Source organism: Colossoma macropomum, unplaced genomic scaffold (genome assembly GCF_904425465.1).
Source record: "Colossoma macropomum unplaced genomic scaffold, Colossoma_macropomum, whole genome shotgun sequence".
Taxonomy (NCBI): domain Eukaryota; kingdom Metazoa; phylum Chordata; class Actinopteri; order Characiformes; family Serrasalmidae; genus Colossoma; species Colossoma macropomum.
Window position 1 is genome coordinate 28,557,587 of NW_023494799.1, and position 25,881 is coordinate 28,583,467.

At 39.1% G+C, this 25,881-nt stretch overlaps 1 protein-coding gene across 9 annotated transcripts in view; it reads left to right on the top strand.

Moving 5' to 3' along the window:
* Positions 1 to 25,881, top strand: part of LOC118819278 (cAMP-specific 3',5'-cyclic phosphodiesterase 4D-like) — a 96,876-nt gene that overhangs the window by 55,911 nt on the left and 15,084 nt on the right. For 3 of the 9 annotated variants that reach the window (XM_036586988.1, XM_036586990.1, XM_036586996.1), the window contains 6 exons: positions 20,325 to 20,513; positions 21,269 to 21,310; positions 22,547 to 22,583; positions 22,949 to 23,022; positions 23,164 to 23,213; positions 23,936 to 24,048. In XM_036586988.1, the coding sequence (XP_036442881.1) occupies positions 20,325 to 20,513; positions 21,269 to 21,310; positions 22,547 to 22,583; positions 22,949 to 23,022; positions 23,164 to 23,213; positions 23,936 to 24,048 (505 nt within the window). Of the gene's footprint in view, positions 1 to 10,633; positions 12,898 to 12,943; positions 17,299 to 20,324; positions 20,514 to 21,268; positions 21,311 to 22,546; positions 22,584 to 22,948; positions 23,023 to 23,163; positions 23,214 to 23,935; positions 24,049 to 25,881 lie in introns of those variants that run through there. The other 6 variants (XM_036586991.1, XM_036586993.1, XM_036586992.1 and 3 more) reach the window with 4 other exon arrangements.

Here is a 25,881-nt window from a genome sequence, read left to right on the forward strand (position 1 = left end):
AACTGATTTCATAGCTTTCTTTAGGCAAATTTCACTTTTTTAAACTCACAATTTTAGTTCCACAGTTTAGGTTGAGCTTACTCAAAAAGCAGTAAATGTGCTGCCTCATTATAAACTAAATTTGCTTAATTTTTGGTTGAATCTTTACTGAGGTCCTCTTCCCCCTCAATTTGTGCTCTGATATTTTCCACCTGTAGATCAGGACTGACTCCGCCAGCCACACACCTCTAGGCTGGGGGATGCTTGTTACTATCAGGGACAAACACTCAAAAAGAATGAAATCGCACTGTTGTTGGTTTTAATCAGTTTTCTCTTGTTGATATTATTTAACAAACGCATGACAATGTCACTGAAACTATTATCATCTATTTGCATACTGTTTTACTTGTTTTACTCTTCCTTTGTGTTGTCTTTCCGCTGGCCTATCATCCATTGCTTGTGCATCTTTCTTATACTTGCGGTAATCCTGCGACAGCTCAGCTGAACAGTAATAGCTTAACAAGATTATGTTGATCTAACTTAAACCTATTAACTTTATGTTTTTTGTCTACTTTAATTAGTAGAACATAACCATATTAAGTTGAATGCTGGAGTAATACATAAAAAACTTGTTTGTGATTTACCTTAATTACTTATTACTCAGTTGAGCATATTAAAAGCTACTTAACGCACTATTTGACATAACATTTTTAAGTAAATCCAACATAGTCTTAAACTGGAGGTTGGAATCAAAAAATCGAAGCATAAGAGAGACAGAGTAAAGATCCAACAACAAATTTAAGCAATTTAATTGTATAATGATTGAAGAATTGATGAATTGTATAATAATTGTATAATTTTGCGTAAGCTCAACTTAAATTGTATTGTTGATCTAACTGAGATGCAGAATTAAAAATTGTGTTAGACAAACTTTTAATTAAATGATGTTAACTCAAAAAAGCTATGAAAAAAACACGATATTGACATGTTATCATTACCGATAATTGTCATGAAATATGTCATAATGTTTGATGACGTAAATGCTAACTGTCGTGACATTAGTCATTATGACAGCACAAAATCTGTAATAATAACTTATGACAACATATGACATCTGTACTGACGTTTATTCAAGTACAGTGTTACCATAAGATGCATGTAATATGTACCATAATACTTAATACGTATGGGACATTCACTATTATTGTTACATATAGGTACTTATCATCACCGTCACAACAAAACCTTGTATCTCCAAAATGTAACTTTGCAGAAAAAGCAAAAACAGTTTTAATTTGAATGAAAGTTAATGGAACAAGTTTAATTCTACTGCTCTATTCGTCATGAAATTTGATCATGTTTTAAATGGCAGGTCCTGTTCAAATTATGTTAAAACATATAGAAAAATGAAACACTGAAGATATTATATATGTACACATGGAATATATCATTGTTGCATATAGGTTATTACATATATATAGTATATATAGGATAGATAGATAGATAGATACATACATACATACATAGATATATGGCTCCTGACCCAAAATTGCATAAAGTGTGTGTGTGTGTGTGTGTGTGTGTGTGTGTGTGTGTGTGTGTGTGTGTACTAGCAGTTGGGTTAATGGGGAAATGGTGGATCAATGTTTGGCTGCTTTCAGCACTGTTGTGTGTGTGTCTGTGTGCATGTCTGTGGGTTGGGGGGAAGGGTTTGGTTTGGATGAAGACACGCACCATGGTCCCGCTGTCAGCCTGGCACAGCAGTAAGGCAGTGATGTCAGAGTATGAGAGAATATCCAACGCACTGGTGCTCACATTATTTGACACAAAGCACAGTATTGTCCCATTTCCTTGGTTTTATGGAGCAGCACTTGTGGACTAAGCACAATGCAAACTGTATGCAAATTTGACTTTGAAAAACCTTCAAATAGGTTGCAGAAAGAAAAGGGAGTTTGCATGCTGATCTATCAAACCTTTCTCAGTATCAGTATCCATCAGTATCCAGTCAAAATGGCCATTATGCACAAGTTATTTGTTTTTCAGCATGAGGAAAAAACAAAGAAAACGTACTTAGAAAAAGACACCAAAACCTGAACAGCTAAATATAATGCCATTTCTTTCATTTAGTGTGTCCACACTTTGCCTTTATTACAGCTTACATTCTTTTCAGGAGTCTTGCTTTCAGTTGTCAAGTGAAATAAACAGGAATATTTGTCCACATTTTCCAAAGTTCAGTCTTAGAACTTGGTTACATTTTCTTCAAATCAGTTTCTGAGGATGTTTAGCATCTGAGTGATCAGATTTGTTGAGCTGAATCAGGAGTGTTAGAGCAGAGAAGAAAATGAGTGTATGGGTGTAAAAATAAGCCTTGCTTTCAAATAAACACAGCTGGTGGCAGATGCTTCTACCATCTAACAGAAGAAACTACAACCGTTATAGACATTTAGAGGCAATTTACATTAAGGACCCACCGATGTGAATTTTTTTAAGGAGCTAAACATTCCACAAAACCTAAAAATAAACTTCTGTAATATTAATAACCAATTAATAATATTAATAACTAATAATACTGGCCAGTATGATTTTATATGGTCAAAAATTAAACAGACTCCAATTGTTTCAGTAAATGGTGCATTACTGACTGACTTCTGATTGCCAGATGTCCACTGTGGATAATCATGGTTACCTCAAATATGGTCAGCTCTTAACTGTCAAATTCCAGCCAGTTTTACTTGAAATCCACACTGAATGTGTACCTGATAAAATGAATATGATACAGTGTCAACATCTCTCTGCTGTTCCTAAAGTAAAAGAGCTGGATGTAATAATAAAACTGGACATGGCCAGCTAGGTTATTATTAGACGTGGCCTTTTTTAGAGTAAGGCGGGTCTGCTCTCCCCCAGTGGACCCCGTTTCCATCTCTAATCTCTTCCAGATGTGCTGATGTCACAGGCACATGGAAGCATCAAAGCTGGAGCCTTTCAAAGTGCATCAGCTTGCGCTTGAGGGGGCTGCGATTTGATTATCCGCCCCATGAGAGCGCAACAATTTTTTCAGAACTGCGGAAAGGAAGCAGTAGCCTTCAACCACAAAAAAAAATGTCCACCCCCACCAATACAGCATAGGAGTTAGTTCCTGCGAAGACATCTGAGCAACTGAACTCGTAGAAATGTTAAGATCAGACTTAATGCTTCATTTCGCTTGAGGGAGCATTGGCATGTAACAAGGATATTTTTCTGTAAACTGAGATTTCTATATGAACTGTTCACTCACCAACTCGAAGGTTCCTCAAAAATGTTTGTCACTGTCATTATTGATGTCATAACAAAACCCTCCAAAACTCTCTGAAATGGTAACTTTACACTCAAGCAATTTCTATTGCTCCAATCTCCAGTCACTGGAGCAGTACCCCTCTTGTTACTGGGGTGGTACCCCCAAGCATACATCTCTGTACCTTTAGTCAGGGAACATAATTATGCCATAATCCATTGAAATGATAATTTCTAAGTTGTATTGACTCCACACACCCCATCTCCCTTCCAGGCTTTTATGTTATTGTTGTGTTTTTAAACATTAGATTATGAAAAGGTACAAAAACGTACTTTGCACCTGGAAAAACTTATTTAAGGTGCACAACTGGACCTTAAAACCACTGTTGTACCTTTGAGGGAACATTTACGTTGTTTGTACCTTGAACAAAAAATGTATCTGCACAGAACCTTTATTTCTAACAGTGTCGGACTACACAGTACAAGTGACTGAGGCTGAACAATTTGGGAAAATATCAAAGTAATTTTTCAATGAATTTTCTGTTTTCTATAAATTAAGCCCCAGGCCTGTTTTTCTGTCCAAGAAGATCAGCATATGCACTTTTCTGGCTTAAGGCTGGAACGCTGAATGTACTGTGCCAGACTGCCAGTTAGTGGTGGTTGTGTTGTCATGTACACAGCACATGACAGCACAGGTGTTTGGTTGCTCCTGATGGGTCTAACTCATCTACAGTCAGTTCACAAGCACTGTGTTATTAGGTTGCGTTTCTCCACTTGTTGTTGAGAATGTAGGCTGTGATTAAAATGACAGCTCTTGTGATTTTGAAATTTGCACTCGAAGTTTTAATTTCTTTATTAAACTGATTAATCTTTCAGCCCTACAAACGACCAAGACAACGTACAGTCTAGTGAAAGTGACAAAATAGCACAGTACAATACTAAGTACACAACAGCGCAAAACTAGGCTCAAAGCCCGGCAATAAATACACCAGGAATGAAGAGACAGGACAAGACAATAAGGAAATGTAGTTAAATGTATACAAATGTAGGTAATGCAAAAGAGTTGAACCTGAGAAGAAATGTGCAAATTACATGTAAACCATAGTAGCATCAAAGCATAGAGCAAATTAATACTTCAAAAACACTGAACGACTTCAGGAACGATTACAGAGAGCCTGTAAACAAGTAGCTAGTATTTATGCTATTTTATCAATCGTGTTATTTTCTTTCTGTTTATGCAAATGTTGAATTGAAAAGTTCTCAAAAAAAATAAATAAATAAAATATTGTGATACGTGTCTTGTATCATAAAGACGTCTTCAGGCATGATGCTATAATATTTTGACCATAACTCCCACCAGTAATCTGTAATATATTATCAAGTTCACCGTTCAGGTTCCCGCTGTGAGAAAGAGACGTGTCCATCGTCTTCGATGAGAGACAGCAGTTTCTGTTGTGGAACACTCAAGAACTCTCAGCAGACTGTTGTCTCGGTGCTTAGCTCTCTCCTTATAAAGATCTATGCAGCTGGGTACCCTTCCATCAGATAAAAATGATTCAGAACATTAGGTCCTACATTATTTGGATAGTCCCTGGTGGATGGTTCGCAGATGCTCGGATTGTTAACAAACTATCTGGTGAAACTTAGCTCACTTGACAGATAAAAATACATTACAATAAAGGTTAGGGTCATAATTAGAATGGAATGAGATTAGGATCATGTTTAGGATTGAGGTTTGGGGAAAAAGATTCTTATTTCTTAAGAAAGTCCTGCCCCAAGTTTTTGGTTATGCAATAAAGAAGGTGGTGTGCTGACTATTTTAAGATGTGAAGGTTCTGGCCTTCTGGTTAAATTCCTGGTTTTTCGTTTATTTTATGTAACAGTCCTACAGAAAAAAGGTTAATGCTGTTATATAAAGTGTGAAAAACATCAGTGGGCAGTAGTGCATTAACATGTTCTTTTACACCTTCACATGAACCAGTCATGCATATTCGTTTGATGTACAGAATAACTGCTTCCTAGCTGTGAAATCTCAAATGCAGATGTTTAGGAGTATTTTTGGAAGTTCTGGCCTTCTGGTTAAATTCCTGTTGTTCTTCTATACTTTACAGCTTACAGAAAACTCAAACCTCAGTGGATAAAAGGCATTCCATCATAGCGCAGCGCTTGCAGATGATTGCATTACGTACAAAAGTCATGCTCTGATTCTCTCTCAGAAAACACATACAGCAGATGCATGCTTGACTGGTCTTAGCGTGTACTGGAAAAAAGGGGAGAGACAATTAATAAAACGATAACAGAGTGTGCGACTGGTCTCAAAATAACATCCAGAGCCTGGACTGGTTCCCAGAGTGCGCGCAGCAGTCTGATTACGGCGTCTGCCTGCGTCAGTGCCCCGTCCCATCACAGCACGCCTGACCTTCCAATCAATCCCCTAATGAAGAAATCCAATTCAAACTGTATCATTTTGTTCCCTCTCTCTCTTTCATGGCCAGATTTATGTAGTCCTATGTTTACTGCAACATAGGTTACACGCATACACTTTCACATAGCTCATGTGCTAATAGCCGTAAAGTAGGCAGCATGAGAGCTGTATTTGTAAACACTGAGCTCAAATGAAAGCATTTGAGGAAGTAGCCAGTAATGGATGCATTTTTCAGGCTTTTTTTTTTGGTTGGGCGGGTTGTCTTTATAGTTTGGAGTTGCACTTAGGGGAGTTCACTTTGTAATAGTGACCCCTTCTGGTTGAGCTGTGAATTCTCATGTGAATTAACAGTTCAACAGTGATGGTTTCCACCTAGGTTTTTCTAACTGAAATCAGTAATATTGTAATAATATATTATAAGTTAATATGCTATTGAAGAGCCCTTCATATGGATTTAGGTCACACTTTGGCTGATTAGCAAAATTTTCTTTCAAAAATGCACAAATACAAATGCATGCACTTTTTCTGACGTACACACTTACAGTACTGAATGTCCTGCATTTACCAAGCATGTCACGTAAAGGCTGCACGGCAGTAAACCTTGTTTTTTATTTTTCTTAACTCAAAACTTATAAAGTTTATTGCAGTGGAACTGCTACTAAAAGGTTTTTACATTTTAGTTGAAGTTACACTGCAATAAACTTTTAAAGTTTTAAGTTAAGAAAAATAAAAACGTTTATTGCACTGTAGCCTTTATGTGACGACAGCTGGGTAAATGTTTTAACATGCCTTTAAGCACTTTAGGACAGCATAAGAGTGAATATACTTTTTATATGTATATGCACATTGCAAACGTGATACATTGGTTTCAACAGTGCACATCATTTCCATATGATTGAAATATATTACATCAACACAGTTACTGTCAAAGGGAGGTAAACCAAAAGACAAAATTGTGTAATATATTTTAATCATGTCAGTATCAGTGACAGACACATTTGAGTAAATTCACTGAATAATTCTTGCCACGCAGCCACACAAGTTCATCAGAGCAGTAGCAGTCAGTTGTATTGTTTAAGTGTGAAAAGTAAAGGAATAATAAATAAACATGCCTGCCGTGTTTGTCAGAGAAGCCTCTATCTGCATGCAGTAATCACAATGACCTTGATCTATTGCTCTTCACTGTGTCGTGGTCCGTGCGTCATAACGGTAATAACTTCCACCAAGATTCTAGAGTCATCCTAGCGTTTTAAAGCAGATCTGACACTAAGGTGAATTTATATAGACCAATTCTGATCAGTATTCTTTGCATTTAAGAGCCATAAAACCTACACATCAAGTACTCTTACCTCCTTGTATCTACATTCATTGTCTATTCAGTCAGCTCCACTTACAATATAGGTGCACTTTGTAGTCCGTCTGTTTCTCTGCATACTTTGTTAGCCCCCTTTTACCCTGTTCCTCATGGTCAGGACCCACTCAGGACCAGAGCAGGTGTTATTTGGGTGGTGGATAATTCTCAGCACTACAGTGACACTGTGACACTGACATATTAGTGACCTGTTAGTGTGTGTTGCGCTGGTACGTGTGGATCAGACACAGCAATGTCGCTGGAGTTTTTCATTTTATACATTTGTCTGCAGATTTTTTGCAGATGTAATTGCTGGGTTGGTATCTGAGGATTGGGCAGGTTTTGGGCAAAAAAAGGAAAAACTTTAGACAATCGAGTTGGTTAACATGTAGGTTATTATATTGAGGACTTATGGAAATATCTTCGGTCCTTGATTAGCATTAAAAATAGAAAAATATAAGAAAGGTAAAATTCATATATATATATATATATATATACAGCATCACATTAACATTTTCCTCTTCTGAGGCAGAGTAAATTCATCATCGAATATCGGTTTGAAATATCGGTCAAATCTTAATATCCATTTGATGCCAATATATTTTTTTATTTATAAGCAATCATCTGCCAAAACCAATAAGATTCCAGCATCATCATGCATCCCTAGTTAAAAGGTACATGTTTTCACTTTAGTAAACAGCCTTTCACATGGTTTGAGCATGGGTCTGAAGTGCTAACGCTTTGGGTGAATTCATTATTTTGAACTGGGTCAGGCACATGCGGATGTGTTTTTTCAGAGCAGCGAGCTGACCCCATGAATCACAGAGACACACAGAAGCAGCTGATGTAAGTGGCACACACTGGGTGGCACTATTTCCTTTGCCTAGGAAGATACTGTCCTGTACCTTTAAACATTGCACAGTGCGATTCTGTAGATCAGACTGCCCTGGATCAGTTCTGTTCTAAAGCTATAAGCACTAGTTAAATTTGTACCAGCACCATAAGTCAGGGACGGTGTGTAAAAACAGAGAATCGTACTCCAGTTTGGAATATTTCTTTATAACCTGCCATACTGAAACCTCACAACTACGTTTTTTTTCCCATTTTGTTTTTTTTACACTATGTGAAAATACCAGCTGCGCTCTACACTGTGTGATTAGTCATGATGAATGAGCAAAAAAAAATAACTCCCAAATGACTTGGAATAAAACCATATTACATTAACATACAAAAAAGTAACGTTTTTTTTTCCTTCTCCTGCGAAGTTACCATTTTGGTGATATGAATATATCTTGTTATATATATATTTTTAGAGATTTGTAGACAATCTGACACTCAACCTCACCTTTTTTATACATCCAGTCCACTGAACTGTTAAAGCTACAGTAGTTATGAAGTAATTGATTAACTTCTAGAAGTGCCCTGACTCCTAGAGGGTTCATTTACAGTTGTAGTCCGCTTCCCTTGGTCCAGACCAAAGCAGAAAATTATACATTGCTGTATTTTCGTTCTGGTTTGCTTAGCATTCACACTGACACATTTGACAGCAAACCAAAGTCATTGATTGGGCAGACTTTATGACACGTATTTGGTGACAAAAGCTGGGGTAACATCCTATGAACTTTCTGTATCATGCTGTACTCTGGCCTACCTGAGCTTGTGGGTTTTGTGTATTGTTTTATGTCTTGTGATATTCTAGAGCAATTTTAGCCATGAGAGGCCTTGCATTGCCATCATTTTCCCACGATACTAAGCAGTGTGAAATCAAAGTGGGCAGCAAAGTGGGCAGCCTGCAAATTTTGGCGTGCACCAGCGTTCAAATGTTCTAACTTACCACACTAACAGAGCAGTTACACCAGGGTTTCACAAACCAAATCTGCTAAGTGTGAACACGGCCTGAATCCAAGGCTGCTTTCACAGATATTATTTGTTATTACTGTATTTACATATAGGTAGACGAGAGCAAGGTGTAACTTTCATGCAAAGGCTTATTATTCAGTAAGTACAGGGATTTCAATGCATATTAATAGAGCTATTCTTAGGTTATATAAGTGTGTAATAAAACTTGGCTTGTTAAGGGGTTTCATATTGTTTCTGTAGCATGGGCTGCTGCTTATAATGGTAGATGAACAATAAATGCATCCAAATGGATAGGATTATGCATTTTATCAATAATATATTTGAGGAATAGATCTGGATTTAATACAATGGTGGACTAATGACAGTTATAAAAAAAAGTTGTATTTTTGGCATAAATGAAGACAAATGTGAAAGTAATACAGTGCCTGTCTCCTTGCCAAATTCCTTAACAATCAGAGTACACTCACATGTATAATTTTGAGCTCTTTAGCTATTGTAACATGAATCCAACCGAACCAAATAAAAGATACAATGTCACCAAAACCCAAACTCTGGTATGGACTTTAGCAAACAAACTATGTGTGAAAACAGCCTAAATGTAAAACATACAAACAAGACTAGAAATGCAGTATAAACTCTACATGAGGTTTCTTTGGATTTGGAAAATGTTACCTACTACTACTAGGTACTCTGCTCTCTGAAGCTTACAGTTTCTGAAATGGAAACTTTGGTCGTGTATGTGAAGCAAATGACCTGGGACGGTATGACCCGTGTGTGTGTGTGTGTGTATGCACCCATATTCATGTACATATGCATGCACGTTTCTATGTGTGGAGGAGTGTGTGTGTACAGTATGCTAGCATATTTTTTTATGTGTACATATGTGTGCGTGTCCATATGAATGTGTGCTCCTTCTCAGGGGGTCACTCCCCCTCTGCAGTGTGTGGTTGACCGTGAGCAGTTGGGGAGAAAGACACCCCTTCAAGCCCCCTCTAACACTTCTGCCTAAGCAAATATTTATCCTCATTTCAGCAGCGCTCCATTTCAGCCCTGAGGGAACTGGGCAGCTAAAGTCCAGTCATGTAATTAAAGCGTCCAGCGCCCGCTCTTGACGCTCATCGATTTCACATATATCTCAAGCCAGGATGAAGGTGACCTGCATTGGGGTTGATGATGATTTAGTTTTTATATTAACTAAATTAACATATCGATTGATGATTGATCAGAGTTAAGCAGCCAGTCATGACATGAGGGAACTCTGGGAAGGCACGTTGTTTATGCCCTGCGTGTATGTGTGTGGTCGGGTGTGTGTATTGCAAAAAAGGGGTTGCGCTGAATTAACCTGATTCAAGTTAAGTACGAAATGTCCTGAAGTTATAGAAAAACCAGCGGTAGCTTGCAATATTAGGACTGACAAAAGGGTTTTTACTTTTTTACGCAAGTTACTTTTACGGTTACATATAGGTACTTATATATAATACATATGGGGCATATGATTGTTTTATTATTGCCTGTTGGTACTTACATATAATACATACAGGTTATATTATTATTATTGTAGGTACTACATACACAATACCATGCAAATGTTTTAGGCATCTAAGAAATTTATTTTAAAAAGCTGTTTATCTGGGTCGTAAGCTTTTATTTGCTCAGAAAAACACTAATATTACAATAAATACAACTAACATGATCACCATCGTTTAACCATTTCCAAACCTCTCCTCAAGAAGCCTGGTTTTATTTGCAGTTTAATGCCTAGTTTGGCCGATCAATACTTCATTAAATTAAATCAGGCATGCTAGAGATGGAATTGAACTAATCCATGCAGTGGCTGGGGGCACTGAGGCAAAATCTGAAGCCAAACTTTGTTCTTATTACTAGCTGGAAAGATATCAGACACTTAAAAAAAAAAAACAGAACATTCTTGTTACATTTAACATTAATATTTATCTGTGTTTATTCTAATGTTATATAGTTTTTTATTGGTATAACCACACTTACTGCAGAGATAACTCATTTTAAACACATTTGCTTAGGTAGCTAAAAATTTGCACAGTATTGTAGCTTGTTCAGAAAATGTTTTGCATGCTGCCTTTAGGTTATTTATTATGCACTGGATTATTCTGCTAAGGACTCTTATTATGGAGGATGGGGCTGGTTCCACCCAGGGGGTTATGAGCTAAGAGCTAAGAGTCAGACATGAGCTGGGTAGCAAACAAACTGTTAGTGAAGAGATAACTCTGCTTATGTACAGTGTAGCTGTGGCCAGCAACAACTGGAGAATAAAACACCAAGACTTGCAAAAGCTGCATCTCTTTAATAGTGGTGAATGCTACAGTATTTTATATATGGTATATATGACCAGTGTAATACGGTCTTAGACAGCCATGGAAACTATTTATCTCAGCAGCCAGTGTGCTGTTACTAGTAAAAACACTATGAGACATTTGACTATATACAAATAAACATAAATACTGTAAAAAGTAACAAGAATTTCTTGTTGGTTATTGATGTCTTGGTTAGAAGAATACTGTTAGAAGAACATGGGTTTGGTTCGTGACTTCTCACTGCACTCCACTCATTGTACGGATAGGTTAAATTCCATCAGCAGAACACCTGATTTAGTTAAATGAAGGGTTGACGAGATAAATAAGGTATTGGATGGTAACTGTAAACACCGGACTTCCTCGAAGAGCTTTGGAAATGGTTAATCTAACATACTCTAACATAAATTGACAATGTGTTGTTTGTTTATTTGTATTCATGTTTAGTGTTTTTTAACAAATAGATGCTTACTACCCATAATTTTCTCAGATGCCTAAGACTGTTGCACACTACTGTACGACCCCACATCCTGATTAAGTAATAAAAACAAACCTGTGTGTGTGCGTGTATCTGTATGTCTGTATGATTGTGTTCGCGTGTATTCTTTTTATTTTTTCGGACGGGGTGGGGATTTTTGTTTTTCTTCAACAAAGAGTGAAGAGTTAATATGCTGGAGACATTCCAGGAAGACTGGAGCCGTTCATCCTGTGGGGGTCCACTGCCCCCCCTAGTCTCACTGACCTCACTGTGTTCAATTGGCACTTGTTCAAGAACACAAGAACACACGTGTATGCGGCTGCAAACACACACACACACACACATGCGTACGCTCTATATTGGGTAGGCGTGCTGGAGAGAGGCTTCATTCGCATATGAGTTCAGCTGTCAGAGGCAGCCGGAGCTGCGAGAGGGAAAGGAGAAGGGGGTGGGGGGCGTTCGGGGTAAGACGGAGAGAGGAAAGCTGAGGGTGAGAGAAAGGAAGAGAGGAAGAGAGAGGGGAAGGAGCATGAAACGACTCAACACTGTCAGAAACACTGTGGATCGGCACAACAACGCAGGAAGAGAAGTGACCAAGAGGAAAGCCTGTGAAACTTTCGTTTTCTTTGTATCTGTATAGTGTTGTCTCTCTCTCTCTCCTTCCTTCTCTCTCTCTTTGGAGCCATGCGCCTTGTCCTGCACATGTAAAGCATGCTCCGGGCTGGGCTTTCACAGTAGCCTTTACCGCAGGAATCGCAGCAAAAGGCTTCTTTTCAGGAAGAGGAGAAGAAAAACGTGACACAGAGCACTAAGGCAAGAAGCAAGACTGTATGAACCTGCTGTTTTTTCTGAGGATGAATGCCAAAACCCAGATAAACTTCAGGGTTTCTAGACTGACTCAAAGTGGATTCGGTTACTCATGCCACTGTGGCTCAACTCCTTCGTTCTTCTTTTGTGACCTGTCCGAAATGGGAACCACATGTGGCTTCGATCGGGCACGGGCACATGAAAGGAAAAGGTGAAGAACGGTGCAAAACTGGAGAACAAAAGCAAAGGGAAGTGATAGGCAGAGGGAAACTATGAGTTTGCCAACTAACTGTGTCTTTCACCCTTTTGCCGACCGGGCTTTCAAAGTGCGGAACGGCAGCGTCTGTGGGTCCCCCTGTGCCGTCAACCGTCCGATTGACATCGTGCAAAAACGCAGGCGGTAATTTCATTCCCTCTTTCTTTTTAATGTCAAGATAGTTTCTGAAAAAAACATTCTGTGCAAGTAGCTGTTCCTGGTACGTCAGGAGACGGCTTCAGCCGTGCCACCTTATGTTGTGCCAGTTGCTCCTGAATGCTGTTTCTGTGGTGAGTAAAATGCCAAATAGATTTTGTGTGGTGTAGAAATAGGACTTTAAGAGACAAAAGCTTGCCATACGCATGTAAACACATTCAAATTTCCGGCACATGGCTCTGTTGCACAGGTGGAGGCAAAAGGCGCTATTCTAAAGAGAATTATTTAGGTGTCCTGTTCTTCCAGTCTTAGTAGACTAGAGTGTCCAGGTCATATATATTGAAGACTTTTAAATCCAGCTGATTTATATGCAAGGAGTGCACCACAGATCTCATGAAATTGTTCAAAGAACAAAATGATTTTTGTTAATAATAACACAAATGTCTCATAGAGTTTAGAAACAATAACCATTGCTTGAAGGAGGTAAGGTGCTCTGCTCATTTTGTGTAAACTGATGCAGTTTCACTTTATTGTTTTACATATTGTTTATGTAGGACCTAGTATATTTACAGTAGCCAACACTGTGAGTACACCAAACTCAGACTGTACTGGTAAGTACTCAGGCATGGCTTATCCTGTGTGCTAAAGCAAACTATAGCTTGTTGGTCTGAGAAGATGATGATTTTAAGACATCAGGGACAAGCAGGAAGTGAGACTTATAGCCCCCACTCTTCCTGTTCAATGTGTTAGGGTCCATCTGGGGTACTGTTTTGGCGTCAGATTTTCTGGTTTATGAACCATTGATTGTTGGGGATTAATGGGGTCTGGATTATTGGATTATTGGATTGTTAGATGTTAACACTAAAGCCTACCCACAGTGACCTGCCTGCAGGACAGTGCACTGCAAAAAAATGATACCTCAGCAAGTGAAATGATCCTAAATGTAATCTCAATATCTAATATTTACATACATCTAATAATATTTCTGTTTTTTTACTAGCTTAAAGTAATTTTATTAAGCAAAATTATCTCACTATGTTGGCAGATCAATTTGCTGAAGAAATGTGTCTGAAACAAGCAGAATTGTCTGCCTAAATAGTGAGATCATTTTGTCTAATAAGATTACTTAAAATAAGTAAAATATTAGATATTAGACTACGTTTAAGATGATTTCACTTTTGTTAATGTAGCATTTTTTTGCAGTGTGTATGTGATGGATACTTTTAGGACTTTTAATGACCATTCATTAAAATAATGAATGATTAAAGTAGATGTGAAAAACAAATATTAAGATAATAAATGAGACCAACTTTGTCTTCGGAAATAGGGCAGTAGGTTTGTGGTCCAACTAAGAACCAGACGTGATTACTTTCTGAAAAATGCATTTTATTTCTTTCAGGTCCAATAACTTGCCATGACATGCAGTCTGCAGAACACATACCTTCGTGAACTGTCATGTTCATTTCTTTTATGAGACACCTTTGTGATTTCTTGACAGGAAGTGACAGCTGATAATGTGCCCGATTTAAAGAGAGGCTTTTCCACCAAAGGAAAAGCAGCTACGTTTTAAAGCGAACCCCGACGGTATTGAACGTGCCATCTCTTAAACTTAAGACCTTCTCAAGAAATGCTGTTATATCATTTCCTGTTGTTGAAGAAGGCTGTGCCCATGCTATACAAAACAGACACCATGGGGAGCCATTTAGGCATGGATTCCTTAAAACTACAGACTATTTTCAATAGCAGGAAGCTAGCAGAATAAACACCAGGAATTGTCTTTGCATTTGTGGTTTGCGCAGATACCAGTTTGCTGTGGAATTCCTTATTAACCATGTGCATGAGTTTGGCACCACTAGTGCAAACTAGGTCCTCACTGAAGACTGCCATGGAAAATGAGTGGCACCCTAGAAACTACTGCTCATTGAAACTCAACAAGAGTCATGGCTTCAGTATTAGCTCAAATATTCCACCTCCAATAGTCAGATGAGCTGTTAATCTTAGACTAGCGCCTGTTTTTAAGTCGGGGGTAATGTAAGATTAAATAAAATACTGTCTTCAGGGTTGAGACCTCAGAATCTTATCTCTTATACATCAAACACCGCTGTGCTCATTTATCTCTGACGAGAGTGCAAACTGAGCCGCAACTGACGTCAACCCCAGAGCAGTGCATGGTGACACAGGCGTCTGTGGTCACAGCTCCTGTTAGAGGACTCAAAAGACATGTGTGCGCAGTTTGTGTGTGTGTTTTAGGCATTTTTATGAATCTAGCATTTCGTGCAAGCCGCTGTTCAAAGAGCATGTTGCCCAGAGTTTTACAACCTAGCCAAAGCTTTTAAGAGAATGGCCTTATAGCCACGTACAAGATAACCAACTTTTGTAGAGCATCAAGAATGTTTCACTTTTGCTCTTAAAGGCTTAATTCAGAGAGGAAGTGGTAGAACCTGCTTCGCCCCAGGCCCTAATCACTTGTTTATTGAAATGTCCCTATTAAACCCACATCTGCACCCCAAATCAAAGGCCTACCCTCTCTGCTCTCGACACCTACCCCAGCCTGTGCATTGAGCCTCCATGGCTGGGCACTTTGCTACTTAATTGCTTTTGCTCGGCAAGTGATGCACGCTGTCCTGTCAGGATCGATACCACGTTCCAAATAAAGCCTGGATCTGCTGAGAGCTTAATCAGGCCCAGCAGTGGGCAGAGTGGATCCGGGAGAGAGGCCGAGCTTTGGAGAACAGCTCGCGTGGAGACGGAGAAGAGGACAAGTCCCTGTGTGCTACTCGTTCTGAAGAGCGCTGCCCTCAATTATGCCATGCTCCACACAGCGGTCCACTAAGACCACCACTGGAGAGTCTATTGATTGCACCATCCCATCCCTCCTTTCCTTTCCCAAGCACCTGGTGCAAGTAGGCTATTTGTGACCAGTCTCTAGGCACTGCAAGGCTTTCTGCAATCATAGCTCTTGTTAGAACCACCTACTGTATCCCAGTGGCATCCTTCTAAACCACAAAACATCTAAACCTGTCAGGCCTTTCGCTAGTATTTGATTCTCCTTCTGTATTTCTTCATTTCACTTTCTGTTTCCACTGGCTGGCAGAACACATGATCATCCTCAGCAAAACAGGCAATTGTTTTGTGGAACCCACAGAACCCATAGCATGGAGTGGAGATTTGAAAGGCAAATGTCTCGGTCCTGACCTCATTCCGTGCCTGTCATTCATGTGTTAAAGTTTAGCATGACATGTTTTTGGTACTGAGTGTAGCAAGAGTCACCCATAGATCATGGTGTGAATCGAAGTCGTCGTCTCCAGCCCATGCTCTAAAGATAATAAGGAAACATGGCTTGAAATAAGAGCCACATACCGCAACAGACACAGGAATGATCCTCTGACAGATTTGTGAGGAAGACTTGCTGGCCACGTGGGAAAAGCGAGAGCGCCGTCTGAGGCCTGTTCCAGGACGCACACCTGGTCGCAGTCCATCATGAACCAGAGCTCTCCTTGCTTGAGACAGAAGTTAGCATAGCATACTCAGTTTCACCCCAGTCGCTGATCCCTCTAGCTGAGGCAGAGAGTCTTGCAGTTCTTTTCTCTATTGTTAAAAAAAAAATCATATAGCTGTGCTAATTTTGGTACAGTCTAGCTAGCGTATTTCTAATATTGGCATCTGAGTATCATTTCCATTGAGCACAATAGGAATATTTGTGGTGTTTTTGTTATGTCTAACAGTGATGTTTGTTGTATTAGCACCTGATTTTAAATGATTTTTTTTTTCCTTAAGAATATGAGTGATTATATTAAGGCACTTGAGAAAATAACTCTTATGACGTAATAAGCTGAATTTTTGAGAAAGTAGGTAATGATGTTGAGATACTAAGTCAAAGTCTTGAGAAAATAAGTCATTCTTATGACATAAGCCAAAATTTTGTAGATTTTTTGTATTTGTAGATACTCAGTCAAAATCTTCAGAATAAAAGTAATTCTTTATGACAATCTGAAAGTTTGAGAAAATCATTATTTTGAGATAAAAAGTAAATCCACATAATAAGTCATAATCTTTATAATTAGCCGTCAGAAATCAAGAGAAGAAAAAATATGCAATTTTGTCCACCTTTATCTGGTGGAAATGGGCTTTTGTAAGTGACCATTTTAGTGCAGGATGATCAGATTGCACAAAAAGTATAACATTGTTTACACAGTTAGCTTTCATTTGAATAAAAAGCGGAAGAGCAAAAGCGTATGTTTGCAAGACATGTGATATACTTTCTTTCTAGCAGTGAGGAGGCAGGTCTACCAGACTTCTGAGTAGTACTTCTGCTATGAGACAACGTCATGCTTAGCGCAAGCATTGATGGCAAAACCCTTTGGAATACCCAGCAATGGCATCCTACAGGTCTGTCTGTACATTTGAATCATGTTCAGACTTGCATTTCTGGGAAGTTTAGCAGTGTGTTGGTGAGGCAGGCAGTGGGGAGAGGGTGGCAGTTATTATATTCTCCTTTTGAGTATATTTTTTCATTCTTTAACATTGTCTTCCACAATGTTTTCAGTGTTAACAGGTGATATTGTGTGAATTGTAACCTATTGGAAAACTGACTTTTTAGAATAAAACACCTGCCATTTACTGTTGTTCACATTTTTTATAACTTGTACTCTCTTGTAAGATGGTGGTATACAAGGGAAAGTGGATTTCAGGGATTTTTTCACTGATAGCATATTGATGTCATTCATACAGTATTCAATACCATACAGTAAAATGTCCCCCAGGCAAAGAGTGGATGATTTTGTTAAGGCTTGCCTACATGCAGGCAAGATGTACAGGATAGTAGGCTGTACAGACCACCAAACAGAAAGCCCCTTACCTCATCCCTTGACACAGCACTGGTAGTCATGGGAAGCCAGCTCAGATTCTTACATGTTTTTCTGTTGGCAATAATTTTTATTCTTCATTCTACGGCGCTCTAACTGTAACAGAAGGTCACAGAACCCACATATGAAGCGTATGTGAACTTAATTTACCGTTGGTGTTTAGTTTCTGCATATGACAAAGAGGCAGCTTTTTTCTTTTTTTTCTTTTCTCGGTTATCCCCTGGAAGTTGTTGAAGTTGTTCTTTAATGATAACATCTGCCTCTCAGACCGACATGAAAAGAGGTCTCTGTCACCCCATCCCCCGCACCAGTGTAGCACTGCAACTGGCAATCACACTGGAACAAGTAGGATGTTCCAAATTCACTTTTCAGCTGACGGGCAAGCTTTAATTCCTAAAAAGCGGCTGCTTGAAGTACTTCAATGATTTCAAGTGAAGTGTCATGTGTTTTTGTTTTCTTTTATCTGTCAGATCGTCCTCGTTGTGTAGTGTTTGTTAATAGAGCACTCTTGGCTGGAGAAAACGGTTTACACTAACATCTAGCACAGGAACTATAGGAAGGAGAAGTGTTACTTCCTGTGATGTCAGAAAACATTTAGTCCTCACTGGGTTCATGACCTCAAGCCCCCCTTCGTGACAAGCTGGTCTGTAAAATATATATATGTATATTTGAGAGACAGCTGATATGATTACACTGATATAAAGTAGGCTGGCTTTTGTGGCTTATTCTCACAACATTCTGTATACATTGAGTAAATTTAGGGAAAAGGGACATTGCGATATTTTAGGTTTTTGCGATAATTGAAAAACAAAAAAGGAGTAAAACACCCAGATAAACTATTTCCAACTGGCGACATCGTCTTAGCAATTTGTGCATTTAGAGGGGAAATTGAGGCAGTAGTAGGACAAATTACCATATTGTAATCATATTGCTACATATTGTGATTTTGTTACAGCTTCCATTATATTGTAGCACATTAGGGAACGCTTGATGTGACATGCTTAAAGACTGGTCTCAAGACAGGTACCCACTTTGGGATCCAGTCCAGCTGTGCCATGTGCCTTTAGTACTTAGGGAATGCAATTGGTCATATTCCTATTAAAGTATTGATCTCTGGCTGGCCATCTAGCCAGTCATGTAGTAAAGTCCAGTGAGAATTGGACCAAATTGACTAAATTTTGCATAGCGTGCTTCATTGACTTCACAAAGCATCATTTCTCGGTTCAAAAGAGTATAGCAATAACCAGTTCAGAAAGACTTGATGACTGTTTTTTCCTTAACTTTATCTTTCCTAACATGTTTTCAGCAATCTATTCAGAAATTCACCATACTAAAATCTGCCCCTGGAAAGGGTTGCATGCCCACATGGTTAAAATAACCATAGTTAAAATGGATCAGCATGTGGATTTGGGGTTTTCTGTGTGCTACAGTTTTTTGTATCACTATACAAAAGAAGCATTTTGCTGCATTTGTGTTGGATGCACATTTAGAACAGAACTTAGATGTAAGGGCTGGTTATTGGTTTGAAAAAGTGACTTAAATGTGTAGTATATTCCAACACATTTGTTTAAATATCAAAATAAATATAACAATAGCATTGACAAATTACATTATTAAAAGAGAAGAGTAGGTTAATAGGCAGCAATAGCTGCATTTTTGACATTAAAGGGTTAATGCAACATACAGTTTAGGATAAATATAGAAGTGATTTCTGATGCTGATGCATGCATGTGTGTATATGAATGGGGAAGACACTGCATTGCCAGTAGGCTTGGAGCATGCTTCACCTGAGAGGCTATAAATAGCCCAGTCTGCTCCATGTGCTATTTATATCCCTCCACATTCTGACTTCCACTGGAGCACTGTACAGCCTTCTACGTCATCATGCTCACATCACCTTCATCAAAATTCCCTTTGAGTGGCAGATGAAGACTCCAGAGGAGGCAAAGAAGAGATAGGGCTTGTTTGATTTTGGCCCCTCCCCATTTCGGTGAGCCCCAGTGCAGTCTTGACACGCGCCTATGTGCGTCACCGCAGCGACAGCGGCTCCCCACTGCATCCTTATTGGCTCTTCACCCAGCCGCTCACTTTCCTCATGAATTGAGTAGCCTCATTCAGCGCTGATTATGTAACATTCACACTTCATTTAACGGTGGGTGCCACCGCTGGACCTCCAATGAGTGCTAAAGATAGATGTGTGGTGTATCATAGTTGAAGTGGGATGGGCTGAGAAAGACGGCTAGAAGCATTGCATCCCACCCAACCTCAAATTGCACAGTGTAGTATTGAGTACAGTATGTCGGTCCAAAATCATACCATTTTCCAACCTTCCTATGAAGGAGAAAACCGCAGCATAGCAGTTTGTGGGGGAAAAATCAGCATACAGAATCAGAACTCCTTCAAATAAGATGATGTGAATAGGCTTAAATGCACAGCTTCATCTATAGCTTCCACTGCTGTTTTTCTGTGTAGTGCGGCATCTATGTGAAAGGTGATGATCTAATTGTTTCCCTCTCTCTCTTTGTTTGTTTTCTCTCTGCTCTGTTTCAGTTTCGATGTGGAGAATGGACTGTCAGCAGGACGTGCGCTGGACTCTCAGGTCAGCCCCAGCTCTGGCCTGGTCCTACAGGCCACTTTCCCCCACAGCCAGCGGCGCGAGTCCTTCTTGTACCGCTCCGACTCAGACTTTGACCTTTCCCCCAAGGCCATGTCCAGAAATTCCTCCACTGCCAGTGAGCTGTAAGTACTGGACCTTCACCATCTCCAAGACTGAACTGATGCAGCATGACCATTGTTATACAGAGAGTGTATTCCGTCATGATTCCATGATGCACTACCATTGCAGAGTTTCAAATCACTTGTCATATTGTTTTTTATTTTTTACACAATTTATACAGTGTAGGTTGAAATATTTTACCTAGCCACCTATTTTTTAAAAGTTTTACTAAATATTTCAAGTATTGGGAACAAAAATGATAAATAGTACAAGTAATTTGCCTTAAGATTTAATCACCACTTTTCAAATATGAGGCATTCTGCATATTAATTTTATTATAATGTCATTCTTGATGCTGTTCCACTTTGTCAGTCATTTTAGAGCCATCTACATCTCCATTCAACATTCTGAAAACATCTAAAATACTTAGATTTTCCTACATTCCAACAACTAACTGCCTAGTTTATTGACACCATTCATTTCACTTCTGAATAGTGATTCCAAACTTTTGAAGAGTACTGTATAATGACCAATATTTGAGAGGCCAAGTCCAGTCCAGTTATTAAAGTGTGCAAAGTCAGATTTTTCAACAATGATGTTATGATAGCCTGGAATATAAAACTGGCATGTTACATTTCAAAGGAAAGACGTACCTACTGCTTTTACTATCTTTCTGTTTTCCCATCCTCGTCATCATTGACATTGTGCTGACGTCCATGTCGTTTTGCCCAAACATCCCAGTTAGGTCATCAGACTCTTCTTTTGTTTTTTTCTTAAGGGAAGAGGGCTTGAAACAGTGGGAAGTCAGTTGCCTGCCTCGGTGAGATAAGCGCGTGGCAACTTTATTTTACTTTAACAAACTGCTCCAAACATGTGTGCTCCCTTCCCCACCATCACTCAGATCCTCTCACATATGCCTATCCTTAAACCTGTCTAATTCACCAAAGCTCAAAAAATGCCATCCTGATTTAGGAGGATTTCATATGATGCATGTACCCTGATATTTCTCCTCATTATTAAAAAATCCCATGTGCATGACCCACAGTTTAAACGGTATGAGCCAACAGCTTCAGTTTACAAGACTGAACCCATTTTTTGGGTAAAGCTTACCCACCCACCATGAAAGCGGGTGGATAGATTTTACGGTCATCATGATAGTTAGTCATGGGTAATGGGGTCCCATTAATAGTGGTTGGCCGATAGTATTGGCCAATATTGAGATTTCTCCTCATATGTCTCATATGTCACAGCAATACAGGCTGAACAAGTACATTTGTATACAATATCATCATAGTTAAAATAACAAAAAACATTTGATTTTAAATCTAAACTAGACCTGAGGTTATAACATAAGAGCTTATTGCATGAAGAGAACTTATAAAACAAAAAAACAAGACACCATTAACAGAAACCCAAACTGCAAAGAATGCAAGAACACTCTGCCCACTATGCAGTAAGTATAAACTTTTGGAGGATAAAATTATAAAATGTGGAAGTATATTGGCTGATATTATTGGTTGTTGGAATATTTGCCCGCCCCTTAAAATCAATATCGGTAACAGTGTTCGTATTGGTCATGCCAAAATAGTTACACATTTTGAATGTACAGAAATTCGCAATAGTCTTATACAAGTCAATAGGATATTTGTCACTGTTTTTCACTGGCTTTGACACAGTGTTTGTGTATCATGAAGGTGGTATGTAGTACTCATGTCTTGTAAACTGAAGCTCTCCATTTGTTTCCCCCTCACCACTCCCTCTGAACTTTGCAGTTTGCACAGTGAGTCCAGCCGTGCTGCAGTGCTATTGGATTAGTCATATTCTGAGCCTGTGGGAAGGATACTATGTTGTGGTTTAGAGTATAAACTAACCTCTGTACATGAGGTTGGGCTCTGCAGGCCACTGTTCTGCATAACTCCCCACTCAAAACAGTATTCGGAATTGCTGGCCCTGTGAAGCTGAAAATACCAAAACATCCTCAACATACTAAGAAATGGAGTGTCATGCTCCTGACCTTTCTTAGGAACTTAGTCACCAATTTTCTCTCTTATTTCAGACATGGAGAAGACATGATTGTAACACCTTTTGCACAGGTTAGTGAGGTTTTACGACACCCCTGCTTAGATACAGTGGTCACCAGCTTTGTTTGTTGGCAGTTATATTGGTTGGCCATCAGTATTGTGTTACCACATATCCTACAGACTGAAAGTGATGCATTTTCACTTGAATCCAATGTGTACATCATTTCCATAGAAGAAAAATACATTACATTGACAAATTATTGCCAACAGTAAATAAACAATACAGTAATAGTCATGCTGATGTAAAAACGATGAACACATTTGAATTAAGTTAATTCAAAGCAACACTTTCTTCAGTGCAAGTGCTGCAAACAGCCATACAGAAAATGCCTCCATGTGTAAGACTGAACTAATACGCCAACCTTGGTTTCTCTTAGGTTCTGGCCAGTCTGCGAACAGTGCGGAGCAACTTTGCAGCTTTAACTCATCTGCAGGATCGGGGTGGTTGCAAGTAAGACATTCATCAGACTGTGATGTCCAAGCCCTTCTAGCCACTGACAGAATGGAAGGAATTCTGGAGATTGTTGCGCCAGCAATGGCATTGGACCACCTTCTTGGAACTTACCGCCTTTTTTCTTCTCTTTTCTGTTAGACGGCCATCAGGCAGCAATCCTCCCTCCATGTGCAAGCCAGGCTTACCAGGTCAGTGCTAAGGGATTTGGCACTATCACTAGATAGTGGAACACTGGACCTATTTTGTAAACAGTGCTGGAAGGTTTGGGTAAAAATACAACGCCCCAATTGGCAGCAGTAAACTGCACTGAGAGCCAAAGTGAGCCAGTACAGAATGAACAGTATGTACCATCATGCAATTCAGTAATAAACCAGTGAAATAAGTTTATAGGCTCAAGTGCTTGTGAAGCTTGCTTATTCATTCTTCTGTTGCTCCTCTCACTCTCTCTGCATCGTGTGGGGTGAGGCCGATCACGAACGTAAACCGGGATCACGGTTGCTATGGCAACCCGGGACGGGTACTGTATTAGAGTACCCCCGAGTTTTCTCAGGCAACCAAAAAGAAGGGCAGGACTGAGTGTCAGTGATGGCATTAAGAAGAATTTGATGACAGTAAACACCAACAACAGTTCGATTATATACTGTTGATAGTTTATGTACATGTACATGTAGTTTATGTGTCATTAAAAGTTTTAATATTTTCCATATTTAAAAGATCTTTAAATCTTATCATTGCAAATTTTATTAAAAGACCCCTACAAAAAACACTTTAGTATTACAAATTGTAATATAAATATGCAATGTTTATGCCATTGGTGCTGCAACAGGGGATTCTCAGTGGAACAAGCTGAAGTATAGGGAGATGTTTTTGTTGCCTGGCTGTTTTTAGATCAGTACCTGTCATTTTGCAGATGACACGTATCAGAAGTTGGCCATTGAGACATTGGAGGAGCTGGACTGGTGTCTGGACCAGCTGGAGACCCTGCAGACCCGCCACTCGGTCAGCGAGATGGCTTCTAACAAGGTATACTATACATTTGCACTTTTTCATTTACCCCACACTCTTATCCGGAGGGACTCACAAGATGTCAGTGGCCACACTGAAAAAAGTAATGCATTACATTCCCTTGATTGAACTGTGTATATTAATAATCAGTGAAATATATTACATCAAATTGAAGATACAAATGCATCTACACAATTTTGTGTTTTGGTTTACTTACAAACCTTAATTTCAAAAAAGGTTGAGAGCATGTGCAGAAAGCAGTGATTAAATACTTTGACTTGTATTTAAACAAAAACAGCAAAAATATGTTTAAGATTTTACCTCAGCTTCATTGTTTGTGTAGATATATGCTGATTCTGAAATTGATGCCTGCAACACATTCCAAAGAAGTTGGGGGGAAAAATAAAAGGGCCATTTGGATTGTTACCAGCATAAAGTTCAAAATCCAGGGTTTATCATGATATGGGAGTATATTAGTTCCCATGTCATAGGTAGTTTGCACATCTTTGAAGGCACCATTAATGCTGAAAAATATATACATATTTTGGAGTAACACATTTCAAGGATGTGCTTGCTTTTTCCTGTCTGCAGTCCAGATCTATCTCCCATTGAAAGGTTGTTTACATTATGAAGCACAGAATACAACAATGAAAGCCCCGTATGGCTGTACAGCTGAAGATTTGTGTTATGGAAGAAAGACAAAAAATTCAGCTTTCAAAACTGAATCAGTTGATGTCATTAGGTCCAAAACAGTAAACTTGTCTCTTGTTGTTGGAATATGTTGTAGGCAGTACATTTTGAATAAGCATATATTTACAAAAAAATCAATAAATAAACAAAATTAATTAGGTAAAACATCAAACACTGTGTTTGTTCTGTTTTTAAATCAAATACAGGACAAGCAGAATTTACTAAGCACTGCTTTGTGTTTTCAGTAGCATTTCACATACTGTCACAAACGTGTTGAGCCTTGAAGACTGTACTTTTGGCAATAATTATGTTAATGTGACATGTTTTCTTCACGTACACATTTAATCAAGTAAATTTAATGCGTTACTTCTTTCAGAGCAAGGGCCCTGTCACAGCTTCATTTAAATAATGACACATAAATGTAGACCTTGAGGACAAATAATATCACATTCAGAGGGGAGGGCAAAACATGCAGTATTTTAATATCAGTCCATTTTAACTGTAAAATTAAGAACTTTTCATTTTTATGTTGTACTTCATGGAAAACAAGCTACATCAACACCACACCAACTAATTTGTGAATGTTTACACAGTGACTGAATTAACGTCACTGTATTTTTTGTTGTTGAATATGGACGCTAGGCTTGGGCACGCGTGTAGCTATTTTTTAACATCGGTAGCGTTCCTATTTTTGGACCGACCACATTTGCATTGGCTCGAGTCTGCAAGTGCCCATCCCCCTCCCTGCTTCTTTGCACATGCAAACGCTAACACACTACACACATACACAAAGTGCACCTCCCCAGTCGTGTGCTGGGAAATGTGAATGAGCACAGCAGTGTGGATCTGATGTCATGAGAGACCACCACACACGCTTTGATTGGCTCTCTCAGAGACTGCATGGCTCCTTCATTGAACGGCCGTGTGTGTGGAACTCCTTGACTCTGAAGCACGCGCTTCAACACAAGCATGCATGCAGCGGGGTGGGGATGAAGAGGGTATTCATTTAAAATGATTTGGTGCTATAAATAGGCCCCCAACACAACTCATCCATGCGCATCCTGAAATTCACAGAAATGTGTCAAGCACCCTGACTGTATCTCAAGCCAATAGAGGGCAAATGTTAGATGACAATTTTAGTGATTGCCCAGTTCAATCACT